The following is a 22,609-nucleotide window of genomic DNA, read 5'->3' as shown; positions in this document are numbered from 1 at the left end:
TGCGCGCCCCGTCGAGCTGACGGCGGGCGCGCTGCGGTCGCACGCCTCCCAAGTCATATATGCCAGAGCAGGCGGACATCGCTTCCAGGGAGGGGGGCGCACTTCTGCTCACACCACATGCTAGGGGGGGGTCCGACCCCCCCCCAGAGGCTTCACCACATGCTGGGGGGGGGGTCCCGACCCCCCCAGCGCCTTCACCACATGCTAGGGGGGGGGTGGGGCGTGAGCAGAAGTGCGCCCCCCTCCCTGGAAGCGATGTCCGCCTGCTCCCACGGCGTGCGATCTAGAACCAGCACACGCGCCTCTGCTTGCATACACTCATACATTGGATTGTCATTGCCTGTGAGTGCGAGATAGGGCTGGCCGCTGGCGGCTAGCCCCTGAGGAGAGTGACCAGAGACACCTCACATGACCCCACACACGGTCTAGTCCGGCCTCGCGGTCGGCGGAGATTGCTAGAGGACGAGCAAGCCTGCTCTAGCCTCGCACGTTGCTTCCTGTCGTCTGTTGTTTGTTGTGCCCTTGTTTGTTTCTCTTGGCACCTTGGAGAGTGCTGGGGGGGGCGACAGGAAGAATGTGGCCCTGAGTTATGTGTACGCCAACTCAGGGTGTGTGGCAGCCAGCTGGCTGTGTGTCTTGTGAGCTTGTTTGTGTCTGTGTGTCGTTCGTGCGTGTCGTCATCATCTGTCTCGCGTCCACCCATACCGCGTTGGTGTCCAGTCCGAGCCTGGCTGTTCTTCACCTTTCTACCTACCTGACTCGCGCCAAAACGCCCTACCTACCTACCTATCCCCAGGCCGCGCAGCGAAGCGAAAAAAGATGAAAATATGGGCTACCTACCTATTGCAGGGCCCTTTTGGGCCAAACAAGACCAACCTACCTACCTATCTGGGTGGGAGGGGCCAGCCAGTGCCGACAGACCCCCTATCCGGGTAGGAGCCGGAACCCTGGTTTCTCTTTGCGTTCTCGCGCATGGAGTGAGGGGTATCTCGACTGGCTGTTCTTCACCTTTCTACCTACCTACCTACTGTTGCCATCCCAAACTGTCACTCCCCTTTCTCCCGGCCGGGGTGGGGCGCGCGCGGGGGCGGCGGGTGTGCGGGATGTCTGTGGGCCCGAGAGCGATGCGTCATGGGTGTGTGTCCGCCTTGCGTTTGTTTCATAACATGAGGCTAGCTCAAAAAAGAAAGAACGAATGGAGGCCGCCGCATTCGTGCCGGCGGCTGGCGTCGCGGTCGCGAGCCGCCACTGCTCGTCGTCAAGCATGTGCCAGTACTGCTCGCCCTGGTAGCCGTCGTATTCGACCTCGTGCACGAGCCGGCCATCCACGTCCTCCTCCCGCCCCGCGATGGTGGCCGGCCACCACAAGCCTTGCTCGCCCAGGATCTCGACGTGCGCTCCCATCTCCACGATGGTGTGCCCCGCCTGCTTCGCCGTCTCGTCCAACCGCAGCCGCTCCCGCCGCTCCCTCTGGCCCTCCCTCGCCGCCGGAAGGGCGTAGTTCGGTCCGCTCTCCTCCACGCCGGCCAGCACGTCCGCGGCGCTCACCGCCTCGACGTCCGTCGCCTCCTCCGGCGCCGGCTCGGTCGAGCCGCCCGCCGCCGCGCGTAGTCGGCGATGCCGCTCGCGCTGGGGTGGTGTGCTGCTCGGCGCTGGACGCCGCCGCCCTCGTGCACACACGCCGCCTGCGGTGCCATCTCGGCTTTCGCGCGCAGTTTTTGTCAATTTTGCACAAACTCCGAGGCAAAGCCCCTCGAACGCGCGAAAACGCCGGCTTTCGAAACCCGGCGCCCGCCCTCTTTCTGCATTCTGGCCCCGCGTCCGCTCGACTAGGTCCAGCCCTGGGTGAGCCGGGTTGTGACATTTGGCGATTCCGCGGCTTACTGGGTCCCTGAGCCGCTCCCCGTGTGCGATTCTTGTGGCCCAGGCATGGTACTGATAGTAAACGGGTCAGAACCGGCCAAACACAGGCTACAGCCCCACACACGCGCCCGCCATAGCTCCTGGAGAGCATGCGCGAGTGACGCGCTACAAGCCGCGAGAGTGGCATCAGAGGCAGGAACGACGTGCTCTTGCTGCACCTCGCAGCTGCACCGGAGTGTGCTCGCTCGCAGTGTATGCCACGGCCGCCGCCTGCGGCAGTGCTCTCGTGCAGCTAGGCGACGCAGGTCCATCAGCAGGGCTCATCCAATGCGAGCGCACATGTGCGTAGCCGCGGGCAGGTGGCAGTGCACAGCCGCACACCGGCTGTGGCGGCTCGAATGCCCCCGGCAGCAATGCTGGTCATTAACTTGCGTACTGGGGCCGCAGCATGCCAAGAGTAAAGATCGCACACCCCCGCTGTCTCCTGCAGGCGAGGAAAACACAACTCGATGGGGTTGCCCCATCCCGGAGTGGTTCGATTCCACGCAATTCCGAGACGGTGATGGATGCGTCGTACGATGGTCTCATGCTCAGTGCGGTAGTGCATCTGACCACTCCGATCCTGCTGAACAAGCTCCTCTTGTAGCTCGATCGGTCACACCGCCATCGCCGTCGGGGAGAGGGGGGACGACACTGCTTCGGCAGCGTGCACCTCGAACCTGTACCGTGTTTGTTATGACCCCCCCCAATGAACATGCCAGTGAGGGCGGGCGAGACGATCGAGGGGTCCCGTACCACGCGGAATCGACCCTATCCAGTGCTCAAGTGCTCAAGGAGAGGAAAAAGATAAAAATCGCGAGGTGGGGTGCTAGTATGAGCCCGACCCAGGTCGTAGTGTTCTTGCTCCCAGCGCTTGCGCTTCGGCGCACGGAGGTTAGTGGTGCACTAACCTCCGAGAAACCCTTCGGGTCGCTCCTCATCGCAAACCCTGTCAGCAGAGTCTCCTACGGGAATGTACGTAAGAGCTACATACACTGAGTGAGAGAGAAGCTCGCTTCCGAGCTCTCACGCCGCGCGTAGGGCCCTTAGGGGCCTAGAGAACACAACCCCCCCTCTCTCTTTTCTCCCAGTACGTACGTACTTTTAGCTTACTGGGAGAAAAGAGATCCCAGTACGCTAAAAGTATTTAAACAAAAGTACGTACACTGAAAAACTAACGCGTTGCCACCTCGACTTAATATTGGCGGGGCGGTCGGCGGGGCTGTCGGCCATGATGGACCCGCTGAGTCTCGATGACGCCGTATCGCGATACATGGATCAGCCGGTGCTGTGCAGCTCCGGGCCTGGTGCCCAGGTGTTCGAAGCCTACGACGCCGAGTTCGGGTACGAGCTGTACCAGGGGCCGCCACGGCTGTGGGCAATGTGCGCCATTTCCTCCGTGGAGGTGCGCAGCGTCTGTGACGGCATGCAGCCATTCTATCGATTCGCCGATCTGTCGCGGGCACGCCCGGTCAACTGCTCGCGAAACGTTTCTAATCCTTTGAACAACTTTGGCCGTCAGCATTCACCGCCAGGGCCCTCAGCATCCACACCCTTTAGGCAGTATGCTCAGGGTGGGACAAAACACCGACAGACGAGAGAAGAGGCCACAAAACAGACAAGCAGAATGGCAAGAGAGAGACGCTCTGCAGGCGAGCCCACGGGCCTCTTGGGCCCTCGCGTCTCTCTCTCTCGATTCGTTACACCGATTCGACCATCAATGGCGGGCCGATTTCGACCCATCACAAATGTGGGAAGCCATTAACCTCCCTTGGCTTCCCACACAAACCCCCCTTCATGGGGGGAGCAGCAAATGAGGTAGTCTCTGCGAAATCACAGTGAATTCGCCCTAGAGGCTTCCGTGTGGACTCGCAGCTCCGGCTGGATGTCGGCGACCTAAAGCTCGGCGGTCGTCGCTTCGCGCCGGCCCTGTAGGCTCCGCGAGCGCCGAGCGTTTTCCAAGTTTTTCAAACAGTCGCAAAAAATCTTCTCAGAGCGTGTCTAAGTTATTAGACTTGTCGGTAGAGCCGTAGACTTGTGCAGGGCCAGGGGGGGCCGGGGGCTTGGAGGGCGTTTGCGGACAGTCACAGACTTTCGCCCCCCGTTGCTCGCGCGCGAGTGGACACCGACGCCGTCACGCCGTCACGCGCTCTACCTACATCGTGGGCGCCTGTGTGCTATGCTGGCATGACGAGCCGCGCGAAGGGGGCCAGGAACCGCAACACCGGCGCGTCTTCAGTGTACATGGGTGCCGCTCTCGCTGCTTTCGCCTCCCTCTCGACCTCTGCAGCTGTCACACAAACGGGGTGTAGAAGTCTGGAAAGGAGCCAGGGGCCGCCCCTCCACAGGCAAGCCAGGCCCTCCCTCAGGCCGCCTTTGTCTTGAAATCGTCGGCGGCGAACTCGTTGGTCGCCCTGGCCGCCGCCTCCAGCGACGCCGCGTCCCCGGCCTCAAACTTGCCCGCCTTGGCCGCCATGAAAGCAACCTGCTCACACCGCCGCGCGTGAAGAGGCGCTCTTCACGGCGGCTGCGCACCTCAAACCGCCCGTCGAGGCCACCGCGATCGACATGCCCGCGGCGACAGCCGCTGCGTACGCGCCCTTTTGCTGCGCGTTGCCGTGCAGCTTCTCGTGCTCGCCCGGCTTCTTGTTGCCCGAGACGTGCTCCGCGTAGGCGTGCGGAGGAGCGCCGCCGGCCGGGTGGGCGAGCGGGACCTGTGATGTATACCCGAGATGTAGCCGAGATGTAGCCGAGATGTAGCCGAGATAGCAGCCGGGTGGGCGAGCGGGACCTGCAGGACGAGCCGGTCGCTCTCCGCCTGCGGGGATGGTTCCGAGAAGGTTCTTGAGAGGGGGGAGCATTGAGAGGCGCAGTGCATGCTGGACACACACACACACACACACACACACACACACACACACACACACACACACACACACACACACACACACACACACACGTCTGCGGCTGCGGGTGGGTCGGACCCGCAGCAGGGAAGAGAAGGCGCTGTCGAGACAACAGCCTGGCATACAAGTGCTGTCGAGACAGCCTGGGATGCAGGGTGTGCTCTCTCGGCATCTGCAGCCCGAGAGCGCAGACAAGTGAGAGAGAGAGAGAGAGAGAGAGAGAGAGAGAGAGAGAGAGAGAGAGAGAGAGAGAGAGCTGGGAGACAGGGTGTGCTCTCTCGGCATCTGCTGCCCGAGAAGCCTCGCGCGGGACGGCGCTGACGAGGTGGCGGCCGTTGGGGTGGGGGGCGCCGGAGGCGTCGAGGTTGGAGAAGGAGAGGACGGCGCCCGGCGTCGGGGAGACGGCGACGCCCGCCTGACCACCACGCGCACCCTGTGAAGGGACGCCACACTCCGAGGTCGGAGGGAGCGGCGGCGGCGCGCCTCGGGAAAGATTGTCTGACCGGCGGGGTGGGCGGGGTCGGAGCCGGTGAGGTAGAGGACGAGCGTCGCGTTGGGCACCACCCCGTGCCGGTCCTCGTCGCCGTGCTTCCCCACCGGCGGCGCGCCGGGAAGATACCGGATGAGAGGCAGGCCGGCCGCGACGAGTCGCGAGGTGTCGACGCGCCACGCCTCGCCGAGCCGCGCGACGAGGGCCTCGGCGAGCGGGTCGCCCGCCACCGGGACGAAGGCGCACCGCTTCGACTCAAACTCGTCCACCTGGCCGATGCACGGCGCGTACGCCGCCTCGTCGGCCGGCACTTTTGTTCGCAGGTGCTTCACCTCGGCGGGCGAGAGGAAGCCCTTGGTGAGCCAGATGTCGGGCGAGGAGGAGAGGCGCTCCGTGGGGACGGTCGGCTGCGCGAGGTCGGAGGAGGAGGAGTAGGCGGCGCTCGCGAGGCCGAGGGAGAGCATGTACATGGCGTGAGTGTGGAGCTGCGCGGCCAGGATGTCGGGGGCAGGCCGGCAAAGGGGCCGGAGGCAAAACTCGCAACAAGAATTCTGCGGTGATCTCCAAGCCCTGGCTCACGGTATCTATACAGTCGCGTGCGGTCTTCACTAAGTATCGTGCATACCAATATGTCCACTTTTGCCAAGCTCTCTTTTACGGCTGCGTCTACTCCACGGCGGCATCGACTAGGGATACTTACTGCGGCGGGTCTTAGGACTTAGCTGGCACGCTTGCTCTCGCCTCTCGGCTCCTCTCGGCTCCTCTCGGCTCCTCTCAGCTCCTCTCGGCTCCTCTCGGCTCCTCTCGGCTCCTCTCGGCTCCTCTCGGCTCCTCTCGGCTCCTCTCGGCTCCTCTCGGCACCTCTCGTCTCCTCTCGGCTCCTCTCGGCTGCCTTGCCGCGCGCCTTGCGGCGATAGCACGGTCCGGAAAAGCCCTTCCACTCCTTAGCGTCGATGGGATCATAGTCGAGCGCGAGCGTCTTCGCGTCGAGCGTGCCACTCACGTAGCTCTTTGCGTTCGCAGCGGCGATCGCGAGAGCAAGTCGTGTGACGCGAGCCGCCTCGCCCTAACAACGTCCGCACCCTAGATCCTGAGGTCAAGAGGCATGTACTCCATTCGGAAGCCAGGGCGACCACAAGCCACCCTCACTAAATTGAGCTCCTTTTGTGGGGCGCTGACTGCAGCATGATCCTGCGTTCACTGCCTCATCTGCGATCGCGCTCCTAGGTCACACACATACACACACACACACACACACACACACACACACACACACACACACACACACACACACACACACACACACACACGCACACACGCACACACGCACACACACACGCACACACCCACACACCCACCCACCCACACACACACACACACACACACACGCACGCACACACACACACACACACACACACACACACACACACACACACACACACACACACACACACACACACGCTAGGTCGAAGCAGTGGAGAAGCTGCTCGAGCTCGGCGCACGGACCGATTTGCGCACTAGTAACGAGCCGGGCGACCTGACGACGTACACCCTCAAAGAGTGGCCTCATCTCGACATTGCAGTCCATAAGTCAGGCGACATGGTGGCGCGCAACGCCAACGCCCTTCAGTTCCTCGCCTGCCTCGAGAAGACGCCCGAGCGCACCGCGATCTCTAAGCTGATCCGGCAGCGCGTGCGGAAGCGCGCAGAGGAGAGCCGCCCGCGCAAGTTGATGGGGAGGGAGTGAGGGGCGGAAGGCGGGAAGGCGGAAGCGCCACCCGCCACGCGCCAACTTAGTTTAGCACCGCCGCGCCCTAAACTGAGTCAGAGTCAACCCGGCGGCGCAGGCAGCCCAGATCAGCCGTGCCAGGCGATGCTTCGAGTCCAGCAGCGGAAGGTGCCGGAGACGTCGCCGCAGATTCGCCAAGCGGCTGCGCGCAGCCGCTGGTGGCGGTGTGCATCGTGGGGCAGCTTCGGAGTGCGGCGAGGCTCGAGGTGGTCTCAGGTCTGCGGCAGGTGTGGGACGGCGTCGGCGCCGGCTGCGCAGACATCTACCTCAACCTCGGCGCGGAGCCTGTCGATGCCGCTCACCACCACGCAGAGGAGGCGGCGCCGTCAGAGGAGGCCCTCGCCCAGGCCATTCGCGTCCTACGACCGGTCGACTCGATCATCAGCCGCCACCCGCTGCCGGAGGGGAGCGAGGCCGCGTGCGCGAGGCCAACCGACTTCAACTCGTCCTCGGTGCTGTGCGAGGTGCCTCCCTTTGGGCGGGAGAGCGCCGCCGGCTGGCCCAGCTGCTTTGCGGACCTGGGAGGGCGGCAGTGCACCCACTGTGCCGCCTCGCGATACCGCCTCGCCGCGTCTCGCATCGCGCAGTGCGGCCCGATGATCCAGCGCGCAATCGATTTGGGCAAGCCGTACAGGCACCTCGTGCTGCATCGGCCAGACGTGGCCCTCGCGGGCATTCCGCCCCTCGCCGCGTGGGAGCGCACCCTCGCCCGCGTGGCGCGTGAGGAGGGCGTCGTTCGCGCCGCGCGAAAGCCCACCCCGATTCCCCCCGAGGCAGCGGACGACGGCTCCAAGCTCTGCTTCAGCCAGGACTGCGGCGACGACGCCGTGCGGTCATTGCCGTTGGCGGAGGACCTCGAGACGGAGAGAAGGGCTGAATACGAGAGGGCTGCTGGAGGAGGCGAGCAGGGCGGCACCGCGTCGCCGATGGATCTGGTGGTACGGCGGGACGACATCTTCTTTGTCGGCTCGATTCGGCTGCTGCCCGTCTTTGCCAACGGTTCGGCGCTGTTTGGAAGGTGCCAGTCAAAGGCGCTCAACCTGCAGGCCTGCATGTTCCAGCCGCGCTGCTCGTGGCACTGGCCGGAGTGCATCTGGGACCGCGCCTTTTTCGATCAACGGGTGCGGGCGGTGATGGTCAGGCGCGCCTGGAGGTCGGCTCGTATCGGCATCGTGCGGTCCGTTCGAACAGATCAGGCCCGAGAGGCAGGCGGGCTACCGATGGGAAGGCATCGGCGAGCCAGGTGTTAAGCCTCTCTGGGGGTGTCAACGCCTCGCTTTCTGTACGTAATTGACGGTGATGCAGAAACTTAAATGACACATCGTCGCGCGTGCGGCCGTGCGCGCCGGGGCCCGGGGGGCTCTGATAGTGAACACCGACGATCTAATATACAGTAGAGAGTCGTCTGTTCTGAGCGCCGCGCGCTTGTGACCGGCGCCACGGTGTACTGGGACACAGTATCGCAGCGACACTGCTGTGGGAGCTTCTTCAGCACGGAGTAATAAGCGATGCCCGTAGTCCGCCCCCGCTGGCAGCGCTGCGGGCAGAAAGGGGCCCTACGGAGGGTCGTACGGCGCCTCTCCCGCCTAGTACAGATCGTGCCGTATGAGAAGGCGCTCGGCCTCTTAGTGGCTGGCTCGGACTACAGCCGCGGCACCGGCGGTGGCGACGGCGGCGGCACTGAGGGCGACTCCTCGGGGCAGAGACCGGCGTCGCAGCAGGCTTGCACAAAGGACTCGACCGCGGCCGTGAAGACGTTGGCTCCGATGCCGAGCTTGTTGTTGGAGAGGAAGTTGAAGGTGATCTGGCCACTGCGTGGGTTGGATGTGGTGTGGTGAGCTTCGCGATAGCACAGTGTCAGGGTCAAGGCGTGTGCGGATGGCGTGCCTGTCCGCCGCCGTCGCCGTCACCGCGTCCTCTGCAGCCGTCTCGCAGTCGTTCGATCCAGGCCTCACGGCGCACACGACCTTGGACCACCAGATGGCGAATACGTTGGTCTCCACGCCGAGCTCGTTGTTGGAGAGGATGTTGATGGCGTGGCGAGCCGTTTGTTCGCAGCTGTTTGCATCACAGCCGCACAGCTGTTTGCCAACGATGGAGCGCGCAAAAGGCTCGACGTCACAGCACGCGTCGATGAAGGCGCTGGTCGATATCGTGAAGACGTTTACGCCAACGCCGATGCTCTGATGGGATGAGGCCGAAGAGTGGGCGAGGCGTGGCGTGGGGCGACGTGGGCAAGGCGCGCAAGCGGTGGGCGGCGAGGCAGCAGCGCACATTGCCTGAGCCAAAGGAGAAGCCCTTCTCATCCGGCGCGTTGACGGTCGGAGCGGCCGTGGTGGAGGTTGCGACGAGCGCGCAGAGGATGGCTGCGCGAGACATGGGTGAATAGAGGGCTTCGGCGTCGTCAGCGTCCAGGGGATCCTCGAGGGCTCAAGGATGTGGTCGTCGGGGCAGCCGTGGCGGGTTTTTTCTTTTTCCTTCTTCTTACGAATCGCGAGGGGCGTGTCCGGATTTTAGGGAATTATTCTTCAAAGCGAGGGACGTGTCTGTCGTCCATTCGAAACCATCCATGGTGGCGTCTCGGGTCGTGCCGCTCCTTCTGTTGTTCGCGCCCAGCGAGGCGTTTCAGCTTTCGCCGCGGCGCCTTTCCGTCATTCCGACACGCCTTGCTGTCCTGAGAATGCTCGCGCAGCCGCCGCCCTCAACAACAGACGTGCCGGAGAGACAGGAGGCCGATGCGTTTTGGGAACATCCTGGGCTAGTCCGCAGCGCATGCGAGGAGATACTTGTTGCTGTCGAGAACAGCTACGGCGTTGTGCCCGGTTGCGTTCCAGTCAAAGGGACAGCACCAACACCAACACCAACACCACCGCAGCCGTGGCCTGATGATTGACCATGACGCTTTTTCTCGGCTCTATTTGTTGGTGTCGTGTGACGTAAGTACACGCAGACGTAGAGTACACGCAGACCTGTATGTGCATACCACGTAATCACAAGCCAAAACAGGAGCAGCAGCTCACGAGCGCGCCCAGGTCACTGCTCTAACCTCACCGCACCTCCCGCGCCGCTGCGAGCTCGACATCTGCTCGCTCCGTGGAGAGCTCGGGCGGCAGTCCGCTCGGCGCGGGCGCGGAGGAGGCGCCGCGCGAGGAGGCGCCAAAGGAGAGGCTCCTCGACAGCCGGTGCAGGCTGGCGGCGAGCTTGCCCACCAGACCCGCCCTCTCGCGCGGGGACGTGAGGCCCTCGGAGGCGTACGGGGGCGGGCAGCAGAGCGGGCGTATGGCGAGGAGGGGGATGGGAAGCGCCGAGGCGAGGGCGAGGCACCAGCCGAGGGCGACGGCGTACGGCGGGAAGTGGACCTTTGACGTCGCGGTGGAGACGAACGCCTGCACGGTGAGCACGGCGAGTAGCGCCGGCACGACCAGCTTGTAGTTCCACAGCAGCGCCTTTGGAGGGGGGGGGGGGGGGAAGCGTCTCTTAGCTGTGAGCCGGCGCTGAGTCGGTGCTCGTCGGGTCCAGGGCAGCGCCTTTGGCAGCTTGGTCTTTGCCATCTCGAGCGTGTCGGCGGCGAACCGGTCCGCGCCGTACACCCACCCCACGGCGAGGCACTCCACCCCCCCGACGATGAAGAGAGTCAGATTGGCGGCGTAGCCGTCGACCAGCTCGAGCCAGTGCAGCCCGCCGCGTGTGACGAAGAGCAGGCCGACGCCGAACATGGCGAGGCAAGCGGCCGCGGCCTTGACGGCGCGAGGGTAGTTCTGGCCGACGCCGGCGTCGTCGACGGCGGTGAGGATGGTCTCGACCTGCAGATATGGGGAGATATGGGGAGATATGGGAGATATGAGGATGGTCTCACCTGCAGAGGGATGCGACCGTGAAGAGACGCGGGCCCACCACTCCTGTTCGCCGCTCCTGTCACCGCTCCCGTGGCCTGTGTGCGTGTCTTCTCGACCACGCGCGATCTCGTGCGATCTCGAGCGGTCTCGCGCGATCTCGCGCGGTCTCGCGCGATCTCGCGCCATGGAGAACTCCGAGTCGAGGCCGAGGCAGAGCAGCATCGTGAAGAAGAGCAGCGCGAACAGAGGGGCGACGGGCAGCTTGGCGATCGCCTGCGGGTAGACGACGAACGCGAGGCCGGACCCCTCGATCTGCATCTCGTCGATCGGGACGCCTGTTCGCTCATTGTTGCTGGTTCCTGGTCACCGCTTCCCTTTTAGGATCTGCATCTCGCGGGCAGGACGCCGGTCTCTTGCGACATGTCGCCGAGCACGGAGAAGACGACCAGGCCTGGTGCACAGCGCTCGGCGGTGAGGGCGAGGGGGGGGGCGTGTGTTCGCGGCACGGAGAAGGCGGCGAGGCCGGCGAGGAAGGAGGTGCCGCAGTTGATCACGGGCACCAGCCACGCGTCGCGGACGAAGTTGTGGTCGTGCCGGTTGTACGAGGCGAAGGCGGGGAGGGTGCCCCACCCGATGCCAGTCGAGTAGAAGATTTGGGATGCCGCCGCCACCCAAACCTGCCGCCCGCACCGCCGTGCATGAGGCTCGCACTACAGCACGGCTGCTCTGGCCAGGGTCTCTCTTGAGGCCCCTTGAGGCGTGCTGGGCTCTCCTCGCCCTAGACGCGTCTCGCGCCTGCGGCTCCGCCAGCTTGTCGAAGGAGGGGGTCAGGTACCACTTGAGGCCGACGTGCGCGCCTAGTCTCGTCCGTTAGCCGCCCATCCCTCACTCCTCGCGGCGTGCGGCGACGTGCACAGGCTTTGCGTGCGCCAGGCAGCGAGAGCCCCCGCACCAGCAGCGCGAGCAGGACAGCGTACGGGAAGAGGGCGGTGAACCAGGCGACCTTGCCGGCGGGCACGGACTGGGTGAGGCGACACTGGGTGCGGGGCTACATCCCGGCTGCATCTCCCCGTATCTCGGCGTGGGCCTCGACCTTGCCCGCCGAGTGGACGCCCTTGCAGACGCAGAGCCAGACGAGCACCCAGCCGAGGGCGAGGCAGCCTGTTCACAGCGGCAGGGGTGAAGAGACGCCGTTCACACTAGACGAGCACCCAGCCGAGGGCGAGGCAGCCGACGAGCGGCCACACTAGAGGGCCTGGCCGAGCGATGCCTGGGCAAGGGGAGGGAGGGGAGGGGAGGGGAGGTCAGCTCCTCCACACACATGCCATGAGGTGTGTGTGTGTGTGTGTGTGTGTGTGTGTGTGTGTGTGTGTGTGTGTGTGTGTGTGTGTGTGTGTGTGTGTGTGTGTGTGTGTGTGTGTGTGTGTGTGGTGTGTGTGTGTGTGTGTGTGGTGGCGGGGGGGGGGGGGGCAAGGGGGGGGGGCAAGGGCCCGGCTGACACCTGGTTCCTGCGGCCAGGTCGTGCCCGCGCCCCACGCGCATGTTTCTGGCGCGGCCGAGGAGAGGTTCTGGGCGGGGCGGCAGTGCAGCGTGTCCACCTGCTCCCAGCTGCTGCTGTAATGAGGTGCAGGCAGCTGCTGGGAAAAAAGCACCCATGCGGCGAGGAGGCAGCCTGCCGGTGGTGCCCTCGGCGGCAGCCTACCAGGCCTCGCCATCCCTACACCCGTCCTCTCTCAAACCCCGTCCTCTGTCCGACTCGCCTCTGTCAGACCCCTTCTCTGTCGGACCCCGTCCTCTGTCAGCTACACGCAGCGCACCTCCCAGAACTGGAGGGCTCCGCCGCGAGACTCGGCCCACGGCAGCACCCCGTCCCAGGCAAAGGAGCTGCGGCGGAGGAGGGAGGGCTCGCGTCGCGGAGAGGTCCGGCGGCGGCGCGACCGACCAAGAGCAGTGCCGGGAGCTGCGGCGCTGGGAGGGTGGCTAGATATCGGGTGCGGCGCGCCGGAAGAAGTACCAGAGCGCCCAGCAGACGACGACGTTGTAGTAGACAGCGACGATGGCCGTGGCGGTGATGGAGGCGACGCCGAGGCCGCCGAGGGAGGGGTGGACCCGCTTCCACAGCTCGGCGCCTCCGATCTGAAACTTCTGCCCCATCCCCAGCTCGAGCAGGAAAATGGGCATCCCAATGAGCAGCAGGGTTAGCGTGTACGGCACGAGGAACGCGCCACCGCCATTGTTGAAGCAGAGCGCCGGAAACCTCCAAAAGTTGCCCAGTCCCACCGCGTACCCGATGCAGGCGATCGTAAACTCGGCGCCGGACGACCACTTCCGACGAGGTGGATCCTTGGAGGCGGCGGCGGCGCCCGCGTTCGAGGCGGCGCCGCCCTCGCCGAGCGCCGCGTGGCCTCGCTCCTCGCGTCGCAGCGCCGACGGGCGCTGCTGGCACATGTTGTACAATAGAGAGCAGTGCGAAGTCCAAAGACGTGCAGAGCGCGGGCACGCGAGCTTAGGCGCCAAGGCCCCAAAACAACAAAAACCTAGATCAAAGCAAGAAAACGCACTGTGCGCGCTGTGCGGTAGCAAAGTCAAGTGGGGCGCGGCACTTTGCCGTCTCAGCTGGCCCATGGAGGAGGAGATCCCCGACTACCGGCAGCGGCTAGCGTACGGCACGGACCAGGGCCGCTGGCTCATGCAGCAGCAGGCGGCAAAGGCAGCGCGCTCGGATGCGGCGGTGCCGGAGCAGTCGGCAGCGCGGAGGAGAGCGCCTGCCGCACGTGCATACCATTCGATCGAGAGCGACGATGGCGGCCGCTCGACGCCGTCGCGGCCGGCCACGCCCGACCAGCACTCGTCGACGGCTCCGCCGACGGCTCTGGTCATTGCGCTCGGCTTCGGCTCCTTTTTTGTGCTGGGCGTTCTGGTGCTGCTCTTGCGTAGCAGCGCAAGTGGGCCGGATTCAGAGCCGTGGATGCATGTCGATGCCGTTGCGTGAGCAACGCGCGTGTGGCCTTTGTAGTAGTGGTGGGCAGCGATGAAAGGCCGGGCAGCGTCCGTGCGCAGCACGTGTTACGCGGCTCTGCTTGTAGAGCCGTACCGTGTCTCTCCTATGTTGTATGTAACGTCCTTGCCGCAGAGATCGCTAAGGCTGCGCGCCACAGATCGCTGGTCCGCACCGTCAAGCTGGATACCTTCGACTGCCTCTCGACCGTCGACAAACACTGAGCTGAAGGCTCCGACCGCCGCCGCGCCGCCCACATGTGCACAGCTGGCCGCCCAACATGCAAATATGCGCAATGGTGCAAAAAAACGCCCGGCCGCCACAACACACAGGTGCCCACAGGGGTCCCCAGTCTCACTCGTTACGACTAGCAGTGATAGTGTGTCCCATACGCACGCACGCGAGAGGGAGAGTTTACACATTACAGAGATGAGCGCTTCCGCGTAAAGACTATTCGCGCCGCAGCGGAGCGGAACGAAGCGACCGCCGCCACCGGCGCACGTGCGCCTGAGCCCTGACGTGTGCGCAGCACGCGCAGGCGTCATAGTGAGAGCCGCCAAGCGCCATCGGCGCACACCCTCACCGGCGCACCCACCCATCTCCGCTGCGCCCCGCGGGCGCGGCGCACTCACTCGACGAAATAAACTCGCTATTCGGCGCAAAAAGGCGCGGCGACACACGTAGCCTATAGGCCGCCCGGGACGATGTAGCCGCCGCGCGCGGCCACGCACCTGCTTGAGCAGCGCCAGCGGCCCGCTACTCTTGACCGCTACTCTTGACGCCAGCCAACGCGCAGTGCTTATCTACTTTTTCGCAGCAATGCTGTCGCTCACTGGATGACTCACGAGGTCACGTCCTGGTCGTGCTCGTGATCCTGTCCGAGTGAGAACGGAAAAAAACTTTTTCGACACGAGGTCAACCCGTCATGCGGCAGGTTGCTCGCTCTGGCTCGCTGCCACCGCGGTGGGTCACCAAGAGCTTCTCCGCGTGCGGCGTCATCACCACGCGCGACGCGCTCGCCACGCCTCACCCGGGCAAAAGGAACGATCGCGCGCCGCCGCCGCCCGCCTCGCCTTGCCTCCCCTGCGCCAGCGCCAGCGCCTGCGCCTCGCCTTGCAGCCGCGCGCACGCGCACACGCGCGCGCTCGCGTCGCTCGCGTTCGCTACCGCGAAGCAACCCTCCACCCGAGTTTCGATCCGGGAGCCAAAAGCTCCCGGCTCGAACCGCGAACGGTTCGACCACCGCCGCTGGCGGTACTGCAAAGGCACTCAAGGGCAGTGCCTCATATAACGTGAAATAGTGCGAGTGCGCGAGATACTCACCCGACCCACCGTGCCCTCGCGGAAGAGATCTCGTGCCGCGCGCGCTCGCACACGCCGCCCGAGAGCACTCCCACCCCCGCCGCCCTCGCAAGCTCACAGGTTGATTTGAGGAGAGGCAGCTGGGGGAGGTCAAAGCGGGAGAAGGCGGCACGGCGGCGGCGGCGCGGCGCCCCCCCAGCCCCACGCCTCCGGGTCGTGCGTACCGCCTCCGGGCGAGAGTGTCCCCCCAGCGTCTGCTCCAGCAGTCGCTCCGGTAATCAGGCCGAGAGTACCAGGGAGGAGGGGAGAAGAGCCCAAGGTGGGGAGGGGAGAAGAGCCCAGGGAGGGGGGAGGAGAAGAGCCCAAGGCGGCCTCCCTCTCCCTCCCCTCCCACCGGGCCTCCCTCTCCCTCTCCTCCCACCGGGCCTCCCTCTCCCCCTCCTCCCGCCAAGCACCAATGCACTATCAAACTATTAGCCGAATAATGTACCTAATTATTAGAGATCTCTAATAATTAGGTACATTATTCGGCTAATAGTTTGATAGTGTGTGCAGTCTCGAGGGGTCAGCCGCTTGCCGAACCACCTCCGAAGGGGGGGTGGACGTACGCCAGCGGCACGAGGGCCTCAGCCACACAGCTACCATGGGAACGCGACCCACCCAAAGTTAGGCATACCCCCCGGCGCAGTGTCCCCCGCTATGTGTCGCCGTTCGTCGGGGCACGCTATCCTGTGCAGTCCTAGGGCAAGTGTAGAGGGGAGACAGCGTCCTAATCTAAAATCTGAGGATTCAGGATTGAGGGCTTGCTTCAGTGAGGCCAAAGTGAGTTTATGGATGTGTGAGAACGGTACGGGACACGAGGAGTCACGCGGACCGACTCGTCGGCGACTCTGCTGCACGGCGTTTCAGAATTTTTCTCAGCGTGAGCGAGACGTGGAAGAGTGCCACCGTCGGGTAGGACGGGTCGGCCCGGAGTATCAGAGTAGCCGTCGTGGTCGTGGCGAGCTGCGACGGCCACTCCGGCGCCGCGTTGGCAACATGGGAGCATGTCCACCGCCACTTCGCGGTCGCAGCGCTGTTGTCGCCCGAAACGCCGCATGACCTCTGGCGGGCCAAAGATCGACTCGCATGTCGATTTCGACTTGACGGGCGCATGCAGGCATCACGTCTCCATGCGCCCGTCAAGTCGGAGCCAGTCTGCGGCGACCACAGCGCTTGCAGGAGGTACATGCGAGCTTTTCAGAGTCAAGCGATTGCGCGAAATCCCAGAGAGCCGAGTGGTGGATTTTGGGGCGCTGTCTACCACCCAAGTGGGGGCGGGGCGGACAGCCCAGGCCTTTGTTTCCTGGGACCTCCCCTTCCATCACCCTCTGTCGGAAGCGGCGTGCCGGTGGAGGCACGTCTGGGTTTTGGAAGTAAAGATATTTTACTTTTTTGTCCGAGTGAGAACGACAAGACACACAGGAGTGTCACACTGTACGGCTTTACATATAAAAGCAACCCACATGCACGATGCACATACATACTGTACGTACACCACAACACGCCAACATGCAACAACCCCCGCGAGAAAAGGATCATGCAGCGGGGGAAGGACGAGGGGGCTCACGAACCAAGAGGGCACGCATGCAAAAAGACCAAAACATCGAGGGGCTCACACATGACGGGAGCTTTTCCCGCTGCGATGGTCTAAATTGTGGGCAGCCTTCTCCGTCGTGAGCGGTCGACGACAGCTCGGCTAGAAGGCCGCGGCGCCCTCGCCAAACTCGGGCACCTAACACAGAGCGGGAGGGGATCTCACCTGTGAGGTAGCAGGCTGGCCCGCCGCGCTTGCGCACCCAGTAAGCGCCCCACGTGTCGCCGGTGACCGCCTCCTGAGCCATGAAGCCGGCAGCTGCGAGCATAGCCAGGCGGCCGTTCTGGAGCTCCTTGGTCTGCATGACTTTGAACTCCTCCGGGTCGGTCGGCTTGAGGCCGAGCGGGTCCCACCTATAGAGGGGGGAGGGCGACGGCCGATGGATGTGTCGGGGCGAAGGAGGACGACATGGCTGATGAGGCGCTCGTGCCCGATGTCCCCTGGCACGTAGGTGGGCTTCAGCTTCTGGAAGACGTGGTCGGGCTCGTTGGGGTTGGACCAGCCGACCTGCGGACATACACGCGCGGGGAGGCGTGGGTGCACAGGCTTGGACCGCAGCGCTGCGGAGGCGGCATGGGAGCAGCCGACCTGAACGCGGTACGCCTCGCAGATGCCGATCCCGAGCGTCATCGCGAACCACATGAACACGGGCAGCTTGGGGATCTGCTCGATGGCCGGGCCGCCGTCGCCAGAGAACAGTGGGTGGAACTTCTCCTGGACGAGGAAACCCGCGGCGGCCAGCATGCCCACGCGGCAGTGCGCGAGCTCGGCCTCGCGCCATGTACGAACCTGGTCGAAGGTGAGGTCGGCGGACAGGTTGAACGGGTCAAACTCCTCGAACGGCGCGATTGAGCCGGGCAGGCCGTAGCAGAACTCGCCCTTCTTGGCGGCGGCCTCGGCGGCCTTCTCGACCTCGTCGGCCTGCGGCGGAGGTGGGCTGGGCGGCGGCGGCGAGGGCGGCGGATTCGAGGGCGGTGGAGGCGGGCCTGCTGAAACGACGGCGGCTCCTGCATGACGATGTTGACGGACCGCATCGGTGCGACGGAGCGGATCAGCGAGAGGACCATGATGTCAGATTCTTGAGCGTGGGCAGCGAGTTGAGAGCTATGTCGAAGCCGCAATCAGATGACACGCGAGATTGTGAAGGTGATAGGAAATTCCCTCACAGAAAGAAAACTGTTTCGCACTAGCGGGGCGGTGGGCGTGTGCGCGCGGCGCGGTGCGGTGTGTATGTGTGACTGCGACAAGGGACCACGTTTGTATGAACAACGTATCAACGTACAACACGAACGAAGGTGGAAGGACTGCAAAAGAAGGCGCTCTCACCAAAAACACTTGTGATTTTGTGTGAGCTATGTGTCTTGATCTGCTAACAACAAACCCTCTCTAGCAACCAAGCTGTGCGCTCGTGCGCCCCCCGGGCAGCGGAGAAGGGACGCGGAGCCCGAGCCGCTCGACGGTCCGCCGCGCCTCCTCCAGCGAGATTGACTCGACCGCCGTCCCGCCACGCAGCCGCAACGCCTCCTGCCCGCCTGCCAGCCACGCAACACCCTCGCCGACGTCAGCGCCCTGCTTGTAGGAGCCAGACTCCACGCGGTCGTTTGCGTACCGGTAGACGCCGCGCCCCTCCTGCTTGCCCGCCTTCCACTCGCCGTCGTAGACATCGCCGTTGGCAAGCCGGTAAATGCCGCGACCCTCCTTCAAGCTCGACTTCCACTCGCCCTCGTAGACGTCGAAGTGGGCGTATCGGAAGACGCCGCGCCCGTCCTGCTTACCCGCCTTCCACTCGCCGTCGTAAACGCCGCCATCGGCGTACCGCATGACGCCGCGCCCCTCCCGCTCCCCCGCCTCGTTGTACTCGCCCTCGTAGACGTTGGCGTCGGCGGGCAGCGGGGAGGGGATGGGGAGCCCGAGCCGCTCGGCGGTCCGCCGCGCCTCCTCCAGCGAGATTGCCTCGACCGGCTCTCCGTCCTGCAGCTGCCAGGCCTTCCGCCCGTCTGCGAGCCACACGATGCCTTCGCCGACGATTTCATTCTGATGGTAGGAGTTCGAGTCAACGTCCCCGTTGGCAAACCGGAAAATGCCTTGCCCCTCCATCATATCCGCCTTCCACTCGCCATCGAAGACGTCCCCGTTGGCGGACCGGTAAACGCCTTGCCCATTTTTCAGGCCCGCCTTCCACTCGCCCTCGTAGGAGTCGCCGTCAGCGTATCTCATGACGCCGCGGCCCTCGGCCAGACCTGCGTTGTACTCACCCTCGTAGACATCGTCTGCGCCGCATGACACTCTCGAACTTATCCGCCTGTGCGCCGCTGGCCCATCTGTAGGCGCCGCGCCCCGGCTCAACCGCCGCATTGCGCTATCCCTCGCGGCGGCGGCTGTACTCGCGGCGCAACCCATATTGTCGAGACGCCTGCGCCGCCCTCGACTACGAGTGGACGTGCTCTGCCGTGCACGCCTCCCCTCGCCGCCTCCCCAAGCCTCCGACCGCCGACTTTGAGAGCTGCAAAAAAAAAACACCGCCCGAGGTTGATGACTGCACTCCAAGTGCTCCAAGTCGCACCGCACGGTGGCCGCGCTGCGCCCGCTGGCGCGCGGTTGATCGCGGCGCCAACACTGCGGCAGCGCCATCTCACGCAGCGGGACGCGTCGCGGCGTCGGCGCCAAAACAGACGCGAGCTCGCGGCGCGGCCGCGGCAGCAAAAGCATCAACGTCCACTTCTCCGGGTTCTCCCTCTCTTCTCGTCTCGTCTCGCTCGTCTTGTCGCGGGCGCGCATCGATCATCGGGCGTGCTTAGACCGTGATATATAGGTCCCGAGCAGACTTTAAACCAAGTGCCCCTGTTGTCCCTGATCGTCCTTCCAAGATCCTCAAACGTGCAGGGGGTACCTAGGTAGGGGGAAGACAGCGCCCCAAAATCCAGTCATCGAAATCTCTAGTCTTTCTTAGAGATTGAGAGGAGTGAGACCTGAAGATTTCAGGGCAGATCTCAGTCTCTAGTCCCGCCCTTGAGATCTCCCAAATCTTCGTCGAGACTTCAGCCACGAAATCTCAGTCTTCCCGTCGCTCGGTGTGAGTTTCTAGAGGAAACGCGTGAGATCTCAAATGGCGAAGATTCCTTTTCGCTTTGGGAGTTTGAGATTTCGATGAGGGGTGGGAGAGACTGAGACTGCAAGCAAGAGAGATTCCGTTTTCGATGCAGAATGCTGTGAACTTCCTCAACCTTCCAACGCCTTTATCTCGCTTCGTTCGAAAAACATCATTTCGGGCCCCGAAATCTACTCGTTTAGGGCAGCGCGGCCCATCGGGGGGTGCGGGGGGAGGGGGGGGGGGGCGGTACCCGAGGAGCAAGCGCCAGAAAACACACAACCAAAGGGATGCCGCCCGGCGTAAAGGGTAGGCTGCCCGAAATCGGCACTGGATGCGTGCCCGCGTGATGGAATGGGGACGGAGTACGACTCGGAGTTGCTATGTCTGCCTGTCTCGCCAGAAGACCCCCCCCCCCCCCCCGGCCCTTGGGGGGGAACGGGGGGGAAGGGGGTGAAAAGGCGAACTCCGAGGCGGAAGGAGCGACTGGCGCGCAGCCCGAGGGAGTCCGGGCGGGTACGGGGGGAGGCTGTCTGGAGTGATCCGGGTAGCCTGGGCGGACTTCGGTCCCTGTGTGTATAATACGTCTGCGAGTTGCTATGAGTCTTTGTGTGTGTAATACGTCCACAAGTTGCTATGAATGCAGTCTTCGATCATCAGAGCCCCTAGCGCTGTCCCTCTCTTTAATAAAGAGGAGCGCAGATTAAAATGGCGCCGCAGGCTCCCCGGGCCCCAAATCTCAATCTCAAATCTCAATCTCAAATCTCAGACCTCAGACCTCAATCTCACTGCAGGTCAAACCCACCCAACCCTTCTAGAAGCTTCGAGGCTCTTGTCTCAGTATTCACGCCGCAAATCTCCAAATCTCAGCTCTAAAATCTCTAGGTTGGAGGCCGTCCAAATCTTCAGTCTCAAATCTTGAATCTCGAGCGAACTCGACCGCAGATTCCTTTTGCTCTGGTCTCTAATCTCAAAGTCTCCCACCGGAGGCTGAGTGACTGAGGTCTCAAATCTCAAATCTCTGGTCTCAAATCTCTGGGTAGCACTGTAGACCCGAGTGGAGTCTTTCAAATCTTTAAGCTCTCAATCTCTAAAAAAGAGATTTCAATTCCTCCCAAAATCCACCAGTGTGGGATTTCGCGCAATCGCTGACTCTGAAAAGCTCGCATGTACCTCCTGCAAGCGCTGTGGTCGCCGCAGACTGGCTTCGACTTGACGGCAGCATGGAGACGTGATGCCTCCATGCTGCCGTCAACTCGAAATCGACATGCGAGTCGATCTTTGGCCCGCCAGAGGGATATGCGGCGTTTCGGGCGACAACAGCGCTGCGACCGCGAAGTGGCGGTGGACATGCTCCCATGTTGCCAACGCGGCGCCGGAGTGGCCGTCGCTGCTCGCCGCGACCACGACGGCTACTCTGATACTCCGGGCCGACCCGTCCTACCCGACGGTGGCACTCTTCCACGTCTCGCTCACGCTGAGAAAAATTCTGAAACGCCGTGCAGCAGAGTCGCCGACGAGTCGGTCCGCGTGACTCCTCGTGTCCCGTACCGTTCTCACACATCCATAAACTCACTTTGGCCTCACTGAAGCAAGCCCTCAATCCTGAATCCTCAGATTTTAGATTAGGACGCTGTCTACCCTCTACAGGTGGGGGGACCCTGTAGCTGTATGTGTCCGTCTCCCACCCCTCGTTTGGCGTGTCCGTTTTATGTATTTATTCGAGGTTCTCGAGGTGGATATCCTTTGGCCGCGTTGGGTAGCGAGGATTGGTGTGACGATCCACGCAGGCGTGGTTTCTGAGACGGCCCCGACCGTCAGTGCACAGAGTTGCCCCTGTTCTCCGACTGCCCCCCGGCTAGAGAATAGACCAGAGAGGAGGGCGTACGTAACATACACGCGAGAGAGAACACGCAGCCGGCGCGGTGAGGTACCAACACCGTCCGATCGCGCTGCCCTCCCTCGCAGCCGCCTCACAGATTGAAATCTCGGCGCTCTCGGTTCGCGAGTGTTCAGGTGCTTCTGCTGCGCTCCTGCCACTCCCGGATCTGCCGCCGCAGCATGTGGTTGGGGAAGACGCCCGTGTTCTCAAGCGCCTTGCCCGTTAGCGGGCTCGTCGATCTGATCGCGAGCCAGCGCTCGATCGCAATCCGCTCATACGCGTGCCCATCACCCGCCATCACCGGGTCGCGCATGGCCTCCGCCGTGATGGGGCAGATAAAGTCGGCTGGCGGCTCTAATTCCAGCGCCAGCGCCTGTGCTGAAGCGCCAGAGGCCGGCTCGGGGGCGCGCGCGCCTCGCCTCGGTTTCCAGTCTTGCGCTCTCCGCAAGCGCCGCCGCCAGCTCCGCCTGGCATCCTCCAGCGCCACCGCCTCGCTTGCAGCATACTCCCTCATGCCTTTGTCTCGCCTTTCCAGCATCTCGGTGATGCTCTCGTCGTGCTCTGCCAGCATCTTCACGAGTCGGCTGTCGTGGTCCTTCAGCGCGTAGGCCATTCCATCAGCGGAACCCTACTTAAAGGGAACCGGTTGTCGGCGGGCGACAAGGCCGACAAAACGAGGAAGTTCTTTGTTCCAGGAGCTACACCGTCCTCACAGGAGTCGCTTAGGCGGCTCCCGTGGTGGTTAATTAGGGCCTAAACAAGAAAAAAGGGAGAAGAGGA

General features: G+C 63.7%; 7 protein-coding genes across 7 annotated transcripts; 1 reads left to right on the top strand and 6 right to left on the bottom strand.

The window, feature by feature from the left end:
• Positions 1-1,193: 1,193 nt before the first annotated feature.
• EMIHUDRAFT_360620 (hypothetical protein) lies at positions 1,194-1,683 on the bottom strand (the record flags this gene model as incomplete). The annotated part of the gene is made up of 1 exon (XM_005756112.1): positions 1,194-1,683. A coding segment is annotated over one exon (490 nt), but the record flags the coding sequence as incomplete, so codon positions are not given.
• A 2,214-nt stretch (positions 1,684-3,897) lies between these two features.
• On the bottom strand, positions 3,898-5,820 carry EMIHUDRAFT_439391 (hypothetical protein). The gene is made up of 6 exons (XM_005756111.1): positions 5,292-5,820; positions 5,110-5,223; positions 4,694-4,720; positions 4,461-4,616; positions 3,942-4,387; positions 3,898-3,919 (listed from the first exon to the last, which is right to left on the bottom strand). Exons 1-5 carry the CDS (start codon positions 5,766-5,768, stop codon positions 4,268-4,270), a joined length of 894 nt encoding a protein of 297 aa, XP_005756168.1. The 5' UTR covers positions 5,769-5,820; the 3' UTR covers positions 3,898-3,919; positions 3,942-4,267.
• Positions 5,821-8,369: 2,549 nt separating this feature from the next.
• EMIHUDRAFT_466353 (hypothetical protein) lies at positions 8,370-13,426 on the bottom strand. Its single transcript, XM_005756110.1, has 12 exons — positions 12,926-13,426; positions 12,741-12,807; positions 12,425-12,521; positions 12,017-12,084; positions 11,876-11,926; positions 11,384-11,600; positions 11,040-11,258; positions 10,144-10,943; positions 9,362-9,508; positions 8,975-9,270; positions 8,745-8,898; positions 8,370-8,673 (listed from the first exon to the last, which is right to left on the bottom strand). The coding sequence occupies exons 1-12, from the start codon at positions 13,369-13,371 to the stop codon at positions 8,644-8,646; spliced, it is 2,592 nt and encodes an 863-aa protein (XP_005756167.1). The 5' UTR covers positions 13,372-13,426; the 3' UTR covers positions 8,370-8,643.
• A 120-nt stretch (positions 13,427-13,546) lies between these two features.
• On the top strand, positions 13,547-13,915 carry EMIHUDRAFT_221890 (hypothetical protein; the record flags this gene model as incomplete). Its single annotated transcript, XM_005756109.1, has 1 exon — positions 13,547-13,915. The coding sequence occupies one exon, from the start codon at positions 13,547-13,549 to the stop codon at positions 13,913-13,915; it is 369 nt and encodes a 122-aa protein (XP_005756166.1).
• Positions 13,916-17,073: 3,158 nt separating this feature from the next.
• Lhcf39_1 (light harvesting protein) lies at positions 17,074-17,750 on the bottom strand (the record flags this gene model as incomplete). Its single annotated transcript, XM_005756108.1, has 3 exons — positions 17,074-17,190; positions 17,268-17,366; positions 17,448-17,750. Coding segments are annotated over 3 exons (519 nt in total), but the record flags the coding sequence as incomplete, so codon positions are not given.
• Positions 17,751-18,407: 657 nt separating this feature from the next.
• Positions 18,408-19,121, bottom strand: EMIHUDRAFT_43239 (hypothetical protein; the record flags this gene model as incomplete). The annotated part of the gene is made up of 2 exons (XM_005756107.1): positions 18,408-18,707; positions 18,885-19,121. Coding segments are annotated over 2 exons (537 nt in total), but the record flags the coding sequence as incomplete, so codon positions are not given.
• Positions 19,122-21,959: 2,838 nt separating this feature from the next.
• EMIHUDRAFT_108117 (hypothetical protein) lies at positions 21,960-22,442 on the bottom strand (the record flags this gene model as incomplete). The annotated part of the gene is made up of 2 exons (XM_005756106.1): positions 21,960-22,202; positions 22,317-22,442. 2 exons carry the CDS (start codon positions 22,440-22,442, stop codon positions 21,960-21,962), a joined length of 369 nt encoding a protein of 122 aa, XP_005756163.1.
• Between the last annotated feature and the right edge of the window lie 167 nt (positions 22,443-22,609).

This window comes from Emiliania huxleyi (assembly GCF_000372725.1).
Source record: "Emiliania huxleyi CCMP1516 unplaced genomic scaffold EMIHUscaffold_99, whole genome shotgun sequence".
Lineage (NCBI taxonomy): Eukaryota > Haptophyta > Isochrysidales > Noelaerhabdaceae > Emiliania > Emiliania huxleyi.
The sequence above is the reverse complement of the archived record's forward strand: the minus strand, read 5'-3'. Positions and strand labels throughout refer to the sequence as shown.

Bases quoted from the DNA above. Each gene is read 5' to 3' on its own strand.
- EMIHUDRAFT_439391 (XM_005756111.1), bottom strand. From the start codon at position 5,768: ATGTACATGCTCTCCCTCGGCCTCGCGAGCGCCGCCTACTCCTCCTCC. The intron at 4,617-4,693 runs GTCCCGCTCGCC...TATACATCACAG, and splicing joins GCGACCGGCTCGTCCTGCAG to GTCCCGCTCGCCCACCCGGC. The intron at 4,388-4,460 runs GTGGCCTCGACG...CGGTGTGAGCAG, and splicing joins CCGCGGGCATGTCGATCGCG to GTTGCTTTCATGGCGGCCAA.
- EMIHUDRAFT_466353 (XM_005756110.1), bottom strand. From the start codon at position 13,371: ATGTGCCAGCAGCGCCCGTCGGCGCTGCGACGCGAGGAGCGAGGCCAC. The intron at 11,601-11,875 runs GTGCGGGGGCTC...TGCGGGCGGCAG, and splicing joins CTGTCCTGCTCGCGCTGCTG to GTTTGGGTGGCGGCGGCATC. The intron at 8,674-8,744 runs GTGCCGCGGCTG...GATCTGTACTAG, and splicing joins CGCCGCCGTCGCCACCGCCG to GCGGGAGAGGCGCCGTACGA.